This window comes from Periplaneta americana, chromosome 2, assembly GCF_040183065.1.
Source record: "Periplaneta americana isolate PAMFEO1 chromosome 2, P.americana_PAMFEO1_priV1, whole genome shotgun sequence".
Taxonomy (NCBI): Eukaryota; Metazoa; Arthropoda; class Insecta; order Blattodea; family Blattidae; genus Periplaneta; species Periplaneta americana.
In genome coordinates this window covers 12,356,322-12,374,300 of record NC_091118.1, presented here as the reverse complement: position 1 = coordinate 12,374,300, position 17,979 = coordinate 12,356,322, and the positions used below count along the sequence as shown (strand labels likewise).

Sequence of the window (17,979 nt, the reverse complement as noted above, 5' to 3'; positions counted from 1 at the left end):
TGTGACTCAATAAGCGTGTTAGGGTGAGGAATACCTTGGCATTGCCCTCCATGGAGTTGCCTGCCTCGCCCTGAGTCTGTTTCGCCACCCTACGGAAGACACGTCGGTGCCTGTTACTCCTTAGACTGGCCTCGAAGTCTCCTATGACGCCATTCTGTGCCTCTGTGATGAGGGCATCTGCTGTCTTCACATTCACAGCGCTCATCGTGAAGAACAGCAGCGATGATGCGAACTGGAACACCTCCAGGCGGGTCAACTTGCCTGTCTGGGATTTCTCACGCAGCACCAGAAAGCCGTTCACCAGCCCAAGGCCATTCACCGTCAAAGAACCGAAGTTGAGGGCCGTTACTGCTATACGTCCAGCCCTACAGCAAACATGTCTGTCATCAATAGGGGGCGAAGCTCACGAAATATCATTAATAGGGACCGGATTTTTATGTAATATCAAAGCGTGTAATATGTACATATTTATGTAAGAAAAATTAGCTGAATATGTACCAAAATATGTAAAATCATGAAAATATTTAATATCAATATCTGGCAGGTATAGGATAGGTAAGCCTGCGCATAAAGCAGCGGTAAGCAATATGTAGGCCTAATTACATAATAATTAGTAATTGAAGGGTACACGGGAAAAACGATCAAGGTCCATGAAAAATCGAAATTGAGTTAATAATGCTATCTTATAGTGGAAAGGAAGTACTATCATGTGGTCTAGCTAGTAATAAGAAATCATCGTTCTTGACATTCCACTACGTCAATTTATATTAAATACACACATAACAAAGTATTAAGTAATCTTCATCTTACGATGTTTGGTGACGTATACACGTCCGTTGATGTGACATATTAATGAATTTAAATACTATTATAGTCACAATCATGCCATGGTATGAAAGAAAAATTTCACAACCTCGAGCGGGATTCGAACCTGCGACTTCCTGTACTCTGGTCAGGCGCTCTACCACTGAGCTATCGAGTTCGTCTCACGCCAAAGGCTTGGAATTATCCTTTCATACTGGCGACTCTGTTATAGAGTACTGTCCATAGCGTCTAATCTAGTCAGCACTGCTTATGGGTGGGAAGAAACTTTACAAATGTAATCTTCATCTTACGATGTTTGGTGACGTATATACGTCCGTTGATGTGACATATTAATGAGTATGAAAGGATAATTCCAAGCCTTTGGCGTGAGACGAACTCGATAGCTCAGTGGTAGAGCGCCTGACCGGAGTACAGGAAGTCGCAGGTTCGAATCCCGCTCGAGGTTGTGAAATTTTTCTTTCATACCATGGCATGATTGTGACTATAATAGTATTTAAATTCATTAAAAGTATTAAGTGCTTAAGCTTTAAAATTCGTTTTTCTCGAAACTTTCTAAAATGGACCTTGATGGTTATTCCCATGTACCCTTCAATTAGTAATTACAATGACGCTCCAGCTTGTTGATTTAAATATATACTGACATGCTTTATACATTTTTAATCTTCTGCAACTGCTGTTAAGTGCAATGAAATAAACATTTTACTGGCCACTGATTTAAGGCATGAATTCATAAAAATTAACATCGCTACTGTTCATCGCAATCCATGATTTCATTTTTGTCGTTAGGGGTGAAGATACAGAGGCCTACTTAGTTAAAATCAGTAGATAAATTCACTTGCACTTTATACTGTAAGTACTAAAACTAGAGAACTGAGTGAAATGAATGACACAACAGTACTGCAAGCACTGTTTCGCTTTACTGGATTAGGAGAAAATAAGAGGAGATGTGGGACACATGCATTTTAGCTACTTTCTGTAAGAAACAAAGTACTGTACCTACTAAAACCTCAAACTATAGGCATTTACAAACTGTTGTTTGAAAAGTGACATTCCTGTCTCATTCAGAAGGCTAGGATTATTCCAGCCGAGAACCATACTTTCTAATTGCTCGGAAAATCCCATTTCCATTTAAGTCTACTAAATTTAAAGTAAAGAGGTCAAGCAATAACCTGAAAAGCTATTTATTTTAATATTTCAACATCTTGCCAGTTTGTTCCTTTACTCCAGCTTCTTTTCAAGAGTCGACTACTTTATTACGGCTCATGTCAGACTTGACACGGGTTTTCCCTGGAAGGATTAGGAAGAGGGTGGGTAAGGTTGCAAATTGCATGGGAACGGCTTCTTAAGATGTGTGCAGAACAATTATAGTTCGAGACAAATCATGTCGTCCTCGTCCCATTCCACCTCATGAAGGCAACGCTACTTTTTGAGTGATTTTTACAATACAAGGTAGTTGTATGAGAAAGGTTGCCTTTTGTGGGCGGTATGGAGTAAGTGTCTCTATTACTTGCTGGAACTAAGGACGTTATGTTTCGTCCCGAAATATATCCTTTCTTGGGTAGGTAAAAAGGCTTTTTAAATCTGTGTATTTCAAATTGTAAACTTCCCCAACAGAAGTTTTCTTTTTTTTTTTTTCCTTTTAGAGAAGTAAAATGGATAAAACCACTAAATATGTAGATTTATGTAATACCAAGCCATAATATGTAATGTGGGGTAAATATGTAAAAATATGTAGTATCAAATTTTAATATATTAATGGTAATTACAAAATTCGCAAAGATTTGTTATTTATATACGGTTAGGTTGAAAGAAATATAACATGTAATTGCATAAAAATCTGGTCCCTAGTCATTAATTTTCTTTTAACTGTCTTCTTCGGCCAAGGACACACATGATGGACTATCAACTGCAGGAGTTTATAGAATACCTTTGTCTTACGAATTGGTATACATCAGCATGATGAAGCTTAGTATGAAAACCCGTATCACAGAACACAGAAGAAAGTGATGGTTGGGTCACATAGACAAATTGGCAGTAGCAGAATATGTATTCCAGGGGTCTATTCCACAAAGGTATGGTGCAGTACATTACAAGTAAGTTTTCTAGTAAGTAGTACAAATACTAGAGTTTCTGTTCCACAAAAGACTTTCCTACAATAGTACTTTACCACTCCATACTTAGAAATTTCCAGTGAAGTTTCATGATTCTGTTCCACGAAAGTACTAGTACTTGTAACTTACTAGTGAATTGTCAAGTATTCTCTACCAATGAAAGGAGACTAATACATACATGTATTAGTGTTATTTAAATAAATTTATTTATAGTCGCGACGCTGTTATTCCCAGCGTGACTCCTCCTCTTTTCTTACGTCTTAGGAAGTGAAGGCTCTATAAAGTCTAGGTAGGTAGCATCGTTCGCCATTTTTGTTCTTTCGTTGCCGAGCTACCAGATGAGGAATCTATTTGCCACACTGTTAAACATTATCATATCGTAGCCCCTATGATAATAAATCAAATGCACTGCAATTCAGCAAATAATTGAGCGGCAAATAACGTCTTTGTGTACTTTCTGCAAACGCCAACGAAAGAGCCAAAATGGCGGACGATTATATTAAGTATTTATCGAGCCTTAAGAAATGAATAACGTCTTCATCAGCAAATCACAAGACGCTCACGTTTAAATGTAGCCGATCTGCAACGTGATTGGCTGCGGGAAATTAGAGCGACGGGACTTTAGTAATATTAAGTTATATTTTGATAAATATGTGCTATAGAATATCTTTTCTTGCTTCCATTTTCTTCAAAAGAAACAATTTCATCTCCTTTAACACTATTTAAATAATTCTGCAGTGTTTGCGATTTTGTAACAATTATGTTTGACAGGTGAAGATCATTATTAGCAGCATTCATTTTTTTTTTATATATTTCTAAAATATGGATGCTTAGTGCTTTTCTAGGTACATCAAAGATACTGTATTTTTTTTCTATATGATATACTTAAAATTTGTAGGAGATAGATTTTGAAAATATGTTCCAATTTTATTACTTATCAGGTTACCAGGAAACAATTGGCATTCATACAGTCCTCTCTGTAGACTGAAAACTCAAGAAAGTTTCATATCCATTGTTCAATAATTAAAACAGAAAATCAATATCCCGAATTTAAAAGAAAACTTACAAATTAAACCAAACCCTTTAACACTATTAAATATAGAATATAATCTAAATTTAACAGAAGAAATACTGAAATCAGAAGTAAATACTGAAATACTAAAACAATTGTCTTTAGAGACAATTAATATTAGGTACCCTCCACAAAACTGGCTTCATTTATACACCAACGGATCCTTGATCTCCAGAGAACAAGGTGCCGGTGCAGGTGTTACGTGCTGTCTCTTCTCACTTTATAGATCTCTTGGGTATGGAACAACAAGTTTTGATGGAGAAATCATTGCAATAAGTGAAAGTCTCAGGAATCTTCTATGCCACATCAATAAATTTAAAAATGCAGTTATATTGTCAGACTCCAAAGCAGCTATTCCATCAATAGTCTCTAAACACACACCTTCATCTCAAACGGCAGAAATAACTAAAATGCTCTCTCAATTAATATCACTCAATAAAAAAAATTGTATTCCAATGGATACCATCCCGTTGTGGAATCCTGGGAAACGAGAATGTGGATGCTTTAGCAAAGAAGGGCAGCATTGCTACTTACAGACCTGTTACTAAATCTACGTATTACTCTGTGAAGAGATTTATTAAATCTACATACTTAGACTTCAACAAACAAAATTTGATAACACAATCTCAAGGGAAAAAATGGAACTCTCTGCATCAAAATCCACAGTTAATTCCCGATTTACCACGAAAATCGTCTGTAGCTGCATTTAGATTGGCAACAGGCCATGACTGTGGCCAAACACCTGCATAGAATTGGAATATATCAGTCCCCTAACTGCCCATTGTGCAACTCAAACCAAGAAATGGTTTCGGAACACCTCAAAATCTGTGCTTCAGTGGGTGGTCATGATAATATCTTTGAAAAATATTGGAATGCAAAAGGTCAAATGACTTTATTGTTAAACGCCTGGCATTAGAAAACAACAACAACATTTTTTTTTTGTTAGAAAAAGGATATAACTCAGAAAATATCTGGGTGACATACATGGAAGTTTATAGCATATATGTATTATGTCATTTGTGGAATATGTGTGCCAAAAATGAACCAATTAGCTCAAAAACTATAGAAGTTAGAAATTTCACCCATCTCCTCCCTTAATGAAGAGATACTATAGCGGACATTACAGAAAATCGATTTCCTTCTTGATATCCTACGAGGAAGTAAACAAAGCTATGAGAGATTCTCTTTTAAAATGGGAAAAAGAAAACGGAACTGAGATGCCTCACTCCGTTATTTTGTTATTTAGCGTTGAAGTGTATGTGTGTATCCAATGTGTCTATCCACTTCACTTGCGTGATTAGGGTTCCTCATATTGCAGATAGCTGGCAGGACTGTGATGCAATTTCAAGTTGCACACCACTTCGGTGTGCATCTGTGGAGAGTTATGTTGTGTACTAGGGTGAGTGTATGTGTAAGTGTAGTGGTATTCAATCTTTTTTGCTAGTGTACTCACCAAAATATATTTTTTTTACCTCAGTATCACCATTGCATTGCAATTATATAAGAAGAAACTAAATACTATGATTGATACATATTGTATGCAAAATAAATTATTATTATTATTATTATTATTATTATTATTATTATTACTACTATTGGAAAACAGACGTAGAAAAACTAGAATAACCACTGTATAGAGCAATCTAAGTGAGAAAGCATGGGTAGACATAACAGCTCGGTTAGAGAAGCCAACGTACTATGGTAGGAACGATCAATATTTTAAAATCAAATGTAGGAAACAGAAAACGGATGTAGGTAAATTCTCATTTTTAAATAGAACTATAAATGATTGGAATGACCTACCTGCAGCGGTCTTTGAGGGCTGTCCTTCCTTAAGGAGATTAAATAACAACTTAAAAAGTTGTGTATAAAGTGCAAATTAAAATTAAGGTGACGTATTTATTTAGCCTGACGAGTTACTCCCTTGGTTTGAATTTTAAATTATTTAAAAATAGCTTGTAAGAGGGTCTTAGACTAGAAATGTTTAGTTTAAATGTAGTTCTGTTTATAAGTATGAATAAGGGTGTAATTATTTGTCTTATTTCAACTATTTTATCAGTGAAGCGTTGTGAGTAAGTGAAGTTATAGTTTTAAAGTGCAGTCAATAGTCCCGATCAGTGATACTTTATAGTGTCAAAGAAATGTGTTCTATAGTTTCAGTGAAATGTGTTGTATAGTGTCAGTGAAACGTGTTCTAAAGTTTCAGTGAAATGTGTCATAGTGCCAGTACAGTCGGTGAGATGAGAGTAAAGTGAAAGATTATTATCAGTATCAATGTGAAACTTATGTAGGGCCTATACATATGCAGATTGTAATGTAAAATTAGGTTCACTTATTAATTAGGTTACTTTATGTATTATTATTATTATTAATTGTAATTATTGTGTGTAATAGTATTGTATTGTCTATGTAATTGTACTGTGTATTGTTTATATTGTGCATACCACTGCCACCAGGTGCTTGCCCACTTGCAGTGTAAATAAATACCTACTACATACTATACAGACTCCAATAGATTCTATGAGATTCCTCACTAATATTAACAGCATCAAAATGACAGTAGCAGAAAAAGCACTGATTCAATAATAAAAACTTATCAGATTACCAGGAAACAATTGGCATTCATACAGTCCTCTCTGTAGATTGAAAACTCAAAAAAGTTTCATATCCATGGTTCAAGAATTAAAACAGAAAATCAATATCCCGAATTTAAAAGAAAACTTACAAATTAAACCAAACCCTTTAACTCTATTAAATATAGAATATAATCTAAATTTAACAGAAGAAATACTGAAATCAGAAGTAAACAATGAAATACTGAAACAATTGTCTTTAGAGACAAGGTGCCGGTGCAGGTGTTACGTGCTGTCTCTTCTCACTTTATAGATCTCTTGGGTATGGAACAACAAGTTTTGATGGTGAAATCACTGCAATAAGTGAGTCTCAGGAATCTTCTATGCCACATCAATAAATTTAGGAATGCAGTTATATTGTCAGACTCCAAAGTAGCTATTCTATCAATAGTCTCTAAGCACACATCTTCATCTCAAACAGCAGAAATAACTAAAATGCTCTCTCAATTAATATCACTCAATAAAAGAATTGTATTCCAATGGATACCATCCCATTGTGAAATCCTGGGAAACGAGAATGCGGATGCTTTAGCAAAGAAGGGCAGCATTGCTACTTACAGACCTGTTACTAAATATACGTATTACTCTGTGAAAAGATTTATTAAATCTACATACTTAGACTTCAACAAACAAAATTTGATAACACAATCTCAAGCGAAAAAATGGAACTCTCTGCATCAAAATCCACAGTTAATTCCCGATTTACCACGAAAATCGTCTGTAGCTGCATTTAGATTGGCAACAGGCCATGATTGTTTGGCCAAACACCTGCATAGAATTGGAATATATCAGTCCCCTAACTGCCCATTGTGCAACTCAAACCAAGAAATGGATTCGGAACACCTCAAAATCTGTGCTTCAGTGGCTGACCATGATAATATCTTTGAAAAATATTGGAGTGCAAGAGGTCAAATGATTTTATTGTCAAACGCCTGGCATTAGAAAACAACAACAACATTTTTACATATGTTGTCAATGGGATGCGAACCCTTGAGACTACCATAGATTGAATACCACTGGTGCAGAGAATGGGTGAGGGTGATGATGAAGAGTAGTAAAGATAATTTGTAGACACTGTGTATAACAAATTTACCAAATTTTAAGTGTCAGAAATGTATAACCAAGATGTATTAAAAAAATCTTTTACAACAGCATGCAATGGAGTGTGAAATGTTGATGCATGTAGTCATAAAAGCGTTCTTCTAACCTGCAGACCACTTCTCCATTCCGGGCCATCTTGGTGACAGCACGCACCGCTTGACCAGAGGCGATGCCCAGAGAGTTGCCCAGCACGGACAGCCAGCAACTGCGGGCCTCGGCGTCCCCCAGTCCCACACTCTGCTGGTGTGCGCCTCTGTCCGCCAGGGCAGCCGCACTCCGCCCTGTGCCGTACACACCCGTAGCAACAGATCCCACGGCAGTGGCTGCTGCGAGGGGTGCGGCCACCGTCGTGAATATGGCAGCAGCGCTCACTGCCATGCCGCCCACCTGTAACGACAGATGGATACCAATGATGCTATCTGACCAGAGGCTTCTTCCACAATGTTTACTTACTTACTTACCCGGAGATTCATTGCCGCCCTCACATAAGCCTGCCATCAGTTCCTATCCTGAGAAAGGTAATCCAGTCTCTACAATCATATCCCACCTCCCTCAAATCTATTTTAATACTAGCCATACCCGTGCGCTCCGCTGCACCCGTTACAAATAAATATAAAGTAATTACATAATTAAAATAGGACATTTGATCCAGGGAACATTCGTGTTTGATAGAAGGATAACTCGTTTAATATGTTACTTAATTTAAATTGCATCCAAATAATTAAAATGCGATCATTTTGGTCCAGAGACACTCATTTCGTGCAATGACAATTCCTTTAACATGTTTCTTCATTTTTATTACATGCAACCATAGTTTAATGAAGATTGACATCTTTAGATTTAATGTGTATATTTTATTTTACTTGTTATAGGTTTCCATTGAATTATGGTAATAACTTAATTTTAACCCTTGTTTTCTACGTATTCAGTAAATGGCGCTTGGCCCACTATGGTTCGGAACCCTTCAAATAACTTAAATTATATTATATAATATTACATATTACGTTATATTATATTACTCGTATATCAGAAGTTACTGTAATAACATTATAGCATTATGTCCATCTAGAGAAATTACACTTTCCAATGGTGAAATAATAATTAATTATACAAATCGGTTAATTTAGCTTCCGATATTACTTCATACAAACACAGAAACATTCTCTGTAGGTTATCTCTCATAGCTTTCGATTGTTGCTGTCCAAGGCCCCTTATAGACGAAGTCATTTGTTTTTTTAATTCATTACATGGTCTTAGATGGCAGTTATTTTAATTTTAAAACTCATTTATCTCATTAAATATCAGTCCTATCAAAATTTTTCAAGGAATAAAACTTATCGGACATTATTTTTAAAGAAACTTTTGTTATGTAACATTTTTCAAAAAAATCAATAATAAGCGAGATATTTCGATTTATTTAATTCAGGCCCCCTTATAACCCCCCTTTTAAATAATGTATTTTGAATGCCATATAGCCTAAAATCTAAGTTACAACGAACTTAATTTATATTCCAATTTTCATCGAAATCCGTTCAGCCATTTTCGCGTGAAAAGGTAACAAACATACAGACAGACAGACAGACATACAAACAAAAATTTCAAAAAAGCGATTTTCGGTTTCAGGGTGGTTAATTACATATGTTAGGACCAATTATTTTTGGAAAATCGAAAATTACCAGAAAATGTTCGGCTACAGCTTTATTATTAGTATAGATAATCCTCCCATCTATGTCTCAGCCCGCAAAAGTATTTTTCCCTTCAGCCTCCCAACTAACTCTCTATATGCATTTCTGGATTTCCCCATATGTGCTACATGGCCTGGCCATCTCAAACGTCTGGATTTAATGTTCCTAATTATGTCAGGCGAAGAATAAAATGCGTGCAGTTCTGCGTTGTGTAACTTTCTCCATTCTCCTTTAACTTCGTCCCACTTAGCTCTAAATATTTTTCTAAGAACCTTATTCTCAAACACCCTTAACCTCTGTTCCTCTCTCAAAGTGAGAGTCCAAGTTTCACAATCATACGGAACAACCGGTAATATAACTGTTTTATAAATTCTAACTTTCAGGTTTTTTGAAAGCAGACTGAATGACAAAAGCTTCTCAACCGAATAATAACAGGCATTTCCCATATTTATTCAGCGTTTAATTTTCCCCCGAGTGCCATTTATATTTGTTACTGTTGCTCCAAGATATTTTAATTTTTCACCTCTTCAAAGGATAAATTTTAAATTTTTATATTTACATTTCGTACTATGTTTTGATCACGAAACATAATCATATACTTTGTCTTTTCGGGATTTACTTCCAAACCTATCTCTTTACTTGCTTCAAGTAAAATTCCCGTGTTTTCCCTAAGAGTTTCTGGATTTTCTCCTAACATATTCACATTATCCGCATAAACAAGCAGCTGATGTAACCTGTTCAATTCCAAACCCTCTCTGTTATCCTAAACTTCCCTAATGGCACCAATCTCTTTTGCTAGCATACCTCCAAAATACTTTTATCTTCATACCCCCAAACTGTATTTAAATTGTACATTAAATTTATTATTATTATTATTATTATTATTATTATACATAGTAATTATTGATACAATAACAATAGTAATGAATTATGTAAAATGTTATTGAAGCAAGAAAAAACGAGAGTTGATATTGTAAAAGAAAATATATAAACTGCAGTAATTATCAACAAGTAAAATCTGTAAAATAAATATGTCAGCATTTTTACATATGTAGTCAGTGAGATGTGTACCTACCCCTTGAGACAACCTCACGTACCCCCAGGTGGACGCGTACAAAAGATTGACTACCACTGTTCTAGAGCAAAATTAAAAAGTAAAGGTTATAGTGCATCTCCTTGCTTTAGCCCGGAGTGATTAAGCTTAATGTTGGGGTTTCGTAACAAGCTGTTTTTTTATAGTGATGGGTTGTTAGCCCTTCGTCCAACCCCCAAGCTGGAAGACAATCTCTTATCGGCTGTCCGGGACTGCTTATTCAATATATTCGCAGCTACCCTCCGTATCTGGAGGTTATATTTTGTTGCACTAGTTAATATTTCTTTTTCTCTACAATGTAAATTGTAAATATTCTCTACTTATTACGTTTCATAGCGAGGACATATATCGTATTTGCAAAAAAAAAAAAAAAAAAAAAAAATTCTTGGAGAGGGAGGGGGTTGAATTGACCCTCTTGACTCCCCGGCAGGCACCCAAGAGCCTGAGTATAAATATTAAACACTCACTCACCATAACAACTGTACTGGTAGTATCCAACACAGAACATAGTCTGCTGGAAAACTTGCAGGCTGGAGTGTCCCCAAACTCTAAAAGCACCTTATCGTTCTCGTCCCCATCATAAACCCCGTTCTGTGGGTAGCAGTAGGTGCATCTAGGCAGCATGTTGGACTTGAGAAAGTCATTCCAGTCTTTATACACTCGGCAGTTGGAGTCAACAAATTGGTTGCAAGAACTTTCTTTAGTTACCTGAGAACAAATCATGAGATTTAACATCATATGTTGAAATGTTCCACGTACCTATTCAAATCTAATTCTCAAAACCTTATGAAATGCTTCACAGCATATTGGTTATGACTACTAAGTCAGATGTAAGAGGTGACTTGGATTTTACCAAAATAGTGCAGTGGAAGCAAACAAATAAGCAAGCTGAATACTGAATACAAATACATACTATATAATTAACTGAAATAAGAACAAATAATAATGATAAAAAATGTAACAATATGAAAGATATAAAAATAATTAAGAATGACAATAGGAAAGCTGATAGTTAGGGGTATACTCTCAATTACATTAACCCAACACCTTCCTAGCACTTATGAATCCAAATATCTTGGAGTTATTTTCGACAGTAAGTTAACATGGAACAACCATTTGAAATATATTTCTGAAAAAGCTCGTAAAAGGTTCTCCCTTCTGAAAAGACTAGCAGGAAAGAAATGGGGTTGCTCTAGAAATACTTTGAACACTACATACAAAATGTTTATACAGCCAGTGCTGACATACTGCGGAGAAATTTTAATTACTTCACCTTTCATAAACGAAATAGAGCGTGTTCAAAACCAAGCTCTCAGACTCATTACTGGTGGAATCAAAACTACTCCAATAGATTCTATGAGATTCCTCACTAATATTAACAGTATCAAAATGACAATAGAAGAAAAAGCACTGATTCAATATGAAAAACTTATCAGATTACCAGGAAACAATTGGCATTCATACAGTCTTCTCTGTAGATTGAAAACTCAAAAAAGTTTCGTATCCATTGTTCAAGAATTAAAACAGAAACTCAACGTCCCGAATTTAAAAGAAAACTTACAAATTAAACCAAACCCTTTAACACTATTAAATATAGAGTATAATCTAAATTTGACAGAAGAAATACTGAAATCAGAAGTAAACACTGAAATAATGAAACAATTAATATTAGGTACCCTCCACAAAACTGGCTACATTTATACACTGACGGATCCTTGATCTCCAGGGAACAAGGTGCCGGTGTTACGTGCTGTCTCTTCTCACTTTATAGATCTCTTGGGTATGGAACAACAAGTTTTGATGGTGAAATCATTGCAATAAGTGAGTCTCAGGAATCTTCTATGCCACATCAATAAATTTAAAAATGCAGTTATATTGTCAGACTCCAAAGCAGCTATTCTATCAATAGTCTCTAGACACACACCTTCATCTCAAACAGCAGAAATAACTAAAATGCTCTCTCAATTAATATCACTCAATAAAAGAATTGTATTCCAATGGATACCATCCCATTGTGGAATCCTGGGAAACGAGAATGCGGATGCTTTAGCAAAGAATGGCAGCACTGCTACTTACAGACCTGTTACTAAATCTACGTATTCCTCTGTGAAAAGATTTATTAAATCTACACACTTAGACTTCAACAAAAAAAAATTTGATAACACAATCTCAAGGGAAAAAATGGAACTCTCTGCATCATAATCCACAGTTAATTCCCGATTTACCACGAAAATCGTCTGTAGCTGCATTTAGATTGGCAACAGGCCATGATTGTTTGGCCAAGCATCTGCATAGAATTGGAATATATCAGTCCCATAACTGCCCATTGTGCAACTCAAACCAAGAAATGGATTCGGAACACCTCAAAATCTGTGCTTCAGTGGCTAACCATGACAATATCTTTGAAAAATATTGGAGTGCAAGAGGTCAAATGATTTTATTGTCAAATGCCTGGCATTAGAAAACAACAACATTAACCCGTGACCAATACAATATTTAAAGTTACCTCGACTCATTAAAAGGACATACAAACACACATCTGTACAATATTACGTAACTTGAAATATAGAGTAGACTGACGAGAGGAGGAATGTTTCAAGAATTTACTGTATACAAAGTCAATACTTTACCACCAGGCGAATCTCAAAATAACCAATAATATTTTGTCAATTAACTGTTTACATATAATTTATTTAGCATTATTTCAATCTATATTTATGTATGATATCATAGGTTGGGGTGGAAGTTATAAATGCAACCTTTTTCCGTTAATTTTACTACAGAAAAAGTATTAAAAATTTGTTTAAAAAAGCAGAAAGATTACCCAACTGAATTGTTGTTTAAACACTTCAAAGTTTTCAATATTAAACAAATGTATTATTTTATTTTATTAAAATATTTTCATAGAAATTTTAATAACTTTGAAAGATATATGTACATAAATACAGAACTAAAAATATGAATTCTCTGAGTTTGTGTGAACCAAAATTTAAAACCAATGCAGCTTATCATAGCATCAGTCAAGGTCCCAGATTATTAAACAAATTTTATTCTAATATTATTTTAACCATGAATCCTCTCCAAATTAATAAAAAAATTTGTATGGGATTTATAGCTTGGGTTTAAAGATATTAAACACTATTTAATCTGTATTCACTCTCAATTTTAAACGTATTTTTGTCTGTATTGGAATCCCCTCCTGAGCACGAGTCTTACTCATTCAGGAGTGGGGTAGTTTATCTTACATTGTATTTATTAACTTGTATTCATTTTAAACTTACTAGCAATAAAATAAATACATAAATAAATAAATTTATCTCTAATCCGGATCCTTCCAGAATTTATAAATCATTCCTAGCACGTATCTACCGCGATCTCGAAACTTCTATCTCAGCGGCAGCAAACTTTCGCATCTCTTGTCTATACTACACGGGAAAAAGGTCCTAAGCCTCGCGCCTACACCAGGCAGGATCGAATTTCCGAGTGTCAATGTATGATCATCTGCCTGTCCAAGAAAACTCTTTTCCTCCCTATGTTGTCTACCCACAATTCCTCGCTGCTCTCAGTTATGGAACTTCCGACAAAACCGAGTGAAAAGATGTCACTGGCGACGGAGAGCAACTTCGTCGATTGAGATGTCGTGCACAGCTCAATGTGGAGAGGCATGAAAATATATCTCTAGTAAGCCATATATATATATATATATATATATATATATATATATATATATATATAAGATATTTTGGATGATGTACAATGTGGTTTTCTACAAAAGAGATATGCTATTGACATCAATACAATAGAACATCTTTTTAACGAATCTCTGAGGGATTACTTTTTTTCCTTAACTTAAATAGGGGTTTCCCTTAAAAGGGAGTTTACAGAACATGGGAAGGAGAGGCTAAAATAACTAGTACTAACATGTGTGTTATACACAAAATAATATAATCATTTAATTTGACCTACAATCATTATTTTCAATAAATTTCATTACAATATGCTACTGTAGCTAAATGACAGCTGTGAGCAGTTTGGGATGAAGATAGATGCAAATAAGACGAAGAGCATGGTCATAGGAAGAAAAATAAAGAAGGTAAACTTGAGAATTATAAATGACGCAGTAGAATAAGTGGACAGCTTCAAATACTTGGGGTGTACTATAAGCAGTAACATGAGCTGCTGCCAGGAAGTCAAAAGGAGGATAGCAATGGCCAAGGAAGCATTTAATAGAAAAAGAAGCATCTTCTGCGGACCTCTGGAAAAAGAATCAAGGAAGAGACTAGTGAGACACAAAGCCTATTTTTCACTCATGATTGTGTGATCTTAAACTGTGGTATAAATCCATGTATAAAAAATTGAAAGTGGAATTTCATATAGCTGGCCATATGTAATAAATAAATAGGCCTTATACATACTAGGTTCAAAAAGTTCAAAAGGAATTTGCTAGCATCATAGAAACAACGTACCTTAAACACTATTCTACAGCATTTCCTTCAAAATAGTTGCCTTCCGCAACAACACACTTTTGCCAACGCGTGTAGAGTTCCTGGAAGCAGGCCTGGAAGCCATTTTGTGAAACCCGTCTTAGTGCTCTCGTCGCGTTTGCGATAACCTCTTCAGCATTGAATCTCCGTCCTTTCAGATGACTTTTCAGACGGGGAAACAGAAAGTAATCAGGTGGTTAGAGATCAGGAGAGTATGGTGGGTGATCCAAAGCAGTTATGTTGTGCCTGGCAAGAAAATTCTTTACAATAATTGCGCGATGAGCAGGTGCATTGTCATGCATAAGGAACCAGTTGTTTTCTACCCACTTTTCTGGACGTTTCCTTCTCACTGCGTCCCAGAGGCGACGGAGGGTTTCTACGTACAATTCTTTCGTTACAGTACGACCTTCTGGAATGAACTCATGGTGCATGAGACCCTGAGAGTCGAAGAAAACTTCCAACATAACTTTGCTTTAAGTGAGCTTAAATGCGACAGGCTCATGTTAGTAGATTTACTGGCATGAAAAAGAACTCCTGCGGGACAAAATTCCGGCACATCCGGCGATGCTGATATAACCTCTGCATTTGCGAGCGTCGTTAAATAAAACATAACATTTAAAATAACTTTGCCTTTGGAAGTGTGCCTAGGAAATTTTTGCTTCCGAGGAGATGTTTTCGATTTCCACTCAGATGACTGTCGTTTAGGGACTGGGTCGTACAAGTAGCACCAGTTTCATTTTGTTTAAGAAATCACCATCTTCATCAGCCATACTGATCATGTCCCCAGCAAAACACAGAACTTGATGTTTGTACTTTGCTCTGTGGACATAATTACAAAATGCGACGAACAAACGAAACACTATGATAAACAATTGCCTACAACTCAAAACCAATAATTGCCATTATCAACAAACTTTAAGGAAATGACATCATGAATGTTACCAACAAAACAAATGTATAATATCCCTTGTTATATATTAATACGAAAAATGGTAGTAAAATTCCGGGAACTTTTTGAACCTAGTAGTAGAAAAGAAGACTATTTACTGATTATTGCCAACATATCATACATGATCCTTTGACAACATATTATCAGTTTTAGGTTAAGTGATTCAAAATAATTATATCATGGTGTTACTATTATAATTTCAATTATGTATTTCATTTAAACATTTTCTTTTGTCATTAGGTTACTATTTGCACAAAGACACAAATAAACAATTTTAGCCATATTATTAAGTTTACACAAGTGTGATGGTATTGTGGCCATTCATGTACAACCATTATTGTAAATTGTGTGTTATTCTGTGTCTATAGGCAAGCCTTGGAAGGTCAGATCAGAGTATAGGTAACTAAATCTGGACACTTCGCGTCGGTACCTTTGATGTAGCATTACTGATTTCAATGACCTTCAAGCCAGCTAAAGCGTGAGATTCTGCTTTCTCCCTAGAGTTGGCGCTGACATCACACCAGCTAGCAGTCGACACAGCGGAAATATAACACATACAATTTATACATCTAGGTACATTATGTACTCAAATAAAATAAATTGGATCCATAAAATAATAAATCCGTCATTCACTGTAATGTCTAGACCCTAGAGTTCCTTTATAATGAGAGTTGAGACGTTGACCCCAACAACAATTAAAATATGTAATGATTTGATAGTGCTGAAAATGGAAAAACAAAACTCTTATGGGAAATAAAACCATATACCTATATTATATTATATACAAATATTAAACGAATTTGATATATAATTTTATAATGTACTGTATTATATTATTTTATAATATAATTTATTATATCTGAAATATAAAAAATTATTATTACTACTAGTTTGTCACTGAGAAATGAGGAAAAACTGTTAACTTGAATTTATTTGAAGCAAAGCGTTACTGCATTGTGCAATAAGGTAGGCGATGTTTGGATCCTGTGTCTCAACTCTGTTCTCAATTATTATCTCAGCGTATGCTCGATTACACTAACCTCTAGCGCTTGAAAGTGAACTAGCCGCTGGCGCACAGAGAAACAAAACACAGGAAAATTCGCTCAGTGTCCATTCTTTATAATCCCTATTCGCTGGTCCAAAAAAAAAAAAAAAAAAAAAAAAAAAAAAAAAAAAAAAAAAAAACCGAAAAGAGTCCACCAAATAGGTAGCCTATCTCATCTTTCTCAAAGAAATGTTTCCATACACTTCAATGAATGAAATCTTTTCTTCTGTAGTATAATAATCCATTGCTTCAAGATTAATGCCATCAAACCACTGCCTGCTGGATCACACCCAATGGCTGTTTACACTGCCTGCCCAATCAATGGTAATGCGCGAGTAGCCACAAGGTGGCAGGCAGTGACTTTGAATATACTGATAATGTTAATAGCGGTGGGTACTGCCTGCCACCTAGCGGCAAAGTAACTTTGATTGAGCAGGCAGTTTACGCAGCTATAGGATGCAATCCAGCAGGCAGTGCATCAAACAGAATTTTAATTGGTAATAAACAGTAGATAGTCTTATTTCCTACAAGGCCAGCTACATGAAATTCCACTTTCAATTTTTTACAGATGAATTTCTTATGGCAATGTCAATTCCCTATGTACTACAGTTTGAAATACACATTTTCGAAACAAATTCTTTCTATGACATGGGGTATTTTTGTCATTTCGACAACCCTCGCTGTTTTGTGGATCAAATTAACTATGACAATGAAGGCTTCACTTTATTTTCTAGATGAAGGAGGAATGGAAATCCTTGCCTTTGGAATTCTGAAGATAGGAATTGGCAGTGACCGTTCCTCCATATTGAGGGAGACGAAGATCATGGCCACCCAGACGTCTGACTTGCCACACTCGGGGTGACAGCTGTGTTCCTTGATGGTGGCGCACACATTTCGTATAAGTTTCAACTTCTCTGAGGAGTAACCTAGAAACAAATGACAGTCAAACTCTGTGAACATATAGGGATAATTTTATTGAAC

General features: G+C 35.5%; 1 protein-coding gene across 2 annotated transcripts in view; it reads right to left on the bottom strand.

Annotated features, from left to right (window-relative positions):
- The window catches only part of LOC138713363 (uncharacterized), a 48,258-nt gene that overhangs the window by 21,370 nt on the left and 8,909 nt on the right, over positions 1–17,979 (bottom strand). For both annotated transcript variants that reach the window (XM_069845400.1, XM_069845411.1), the window contains exons 3-6: positions 17,758–17,924; positions 10,992–11,228; positions 7,849–8,129; positions 35–365 (exon numbers count right to left, since the gene is read on the bottom strand). In XM_069845400.1, the coding sequence (XP_069701501.1) occupies positions 35–365; positions 7,849–8,129; positions 10,992–11,228; positions 17,758–17,924 (1,016 nt within the window). The remainder of the gene's footprint in view (positions 1–34; positions 366–7,848; positions 8,130–10,991; positions 11,229–17,757; positions 17,925–17,979) is intronic.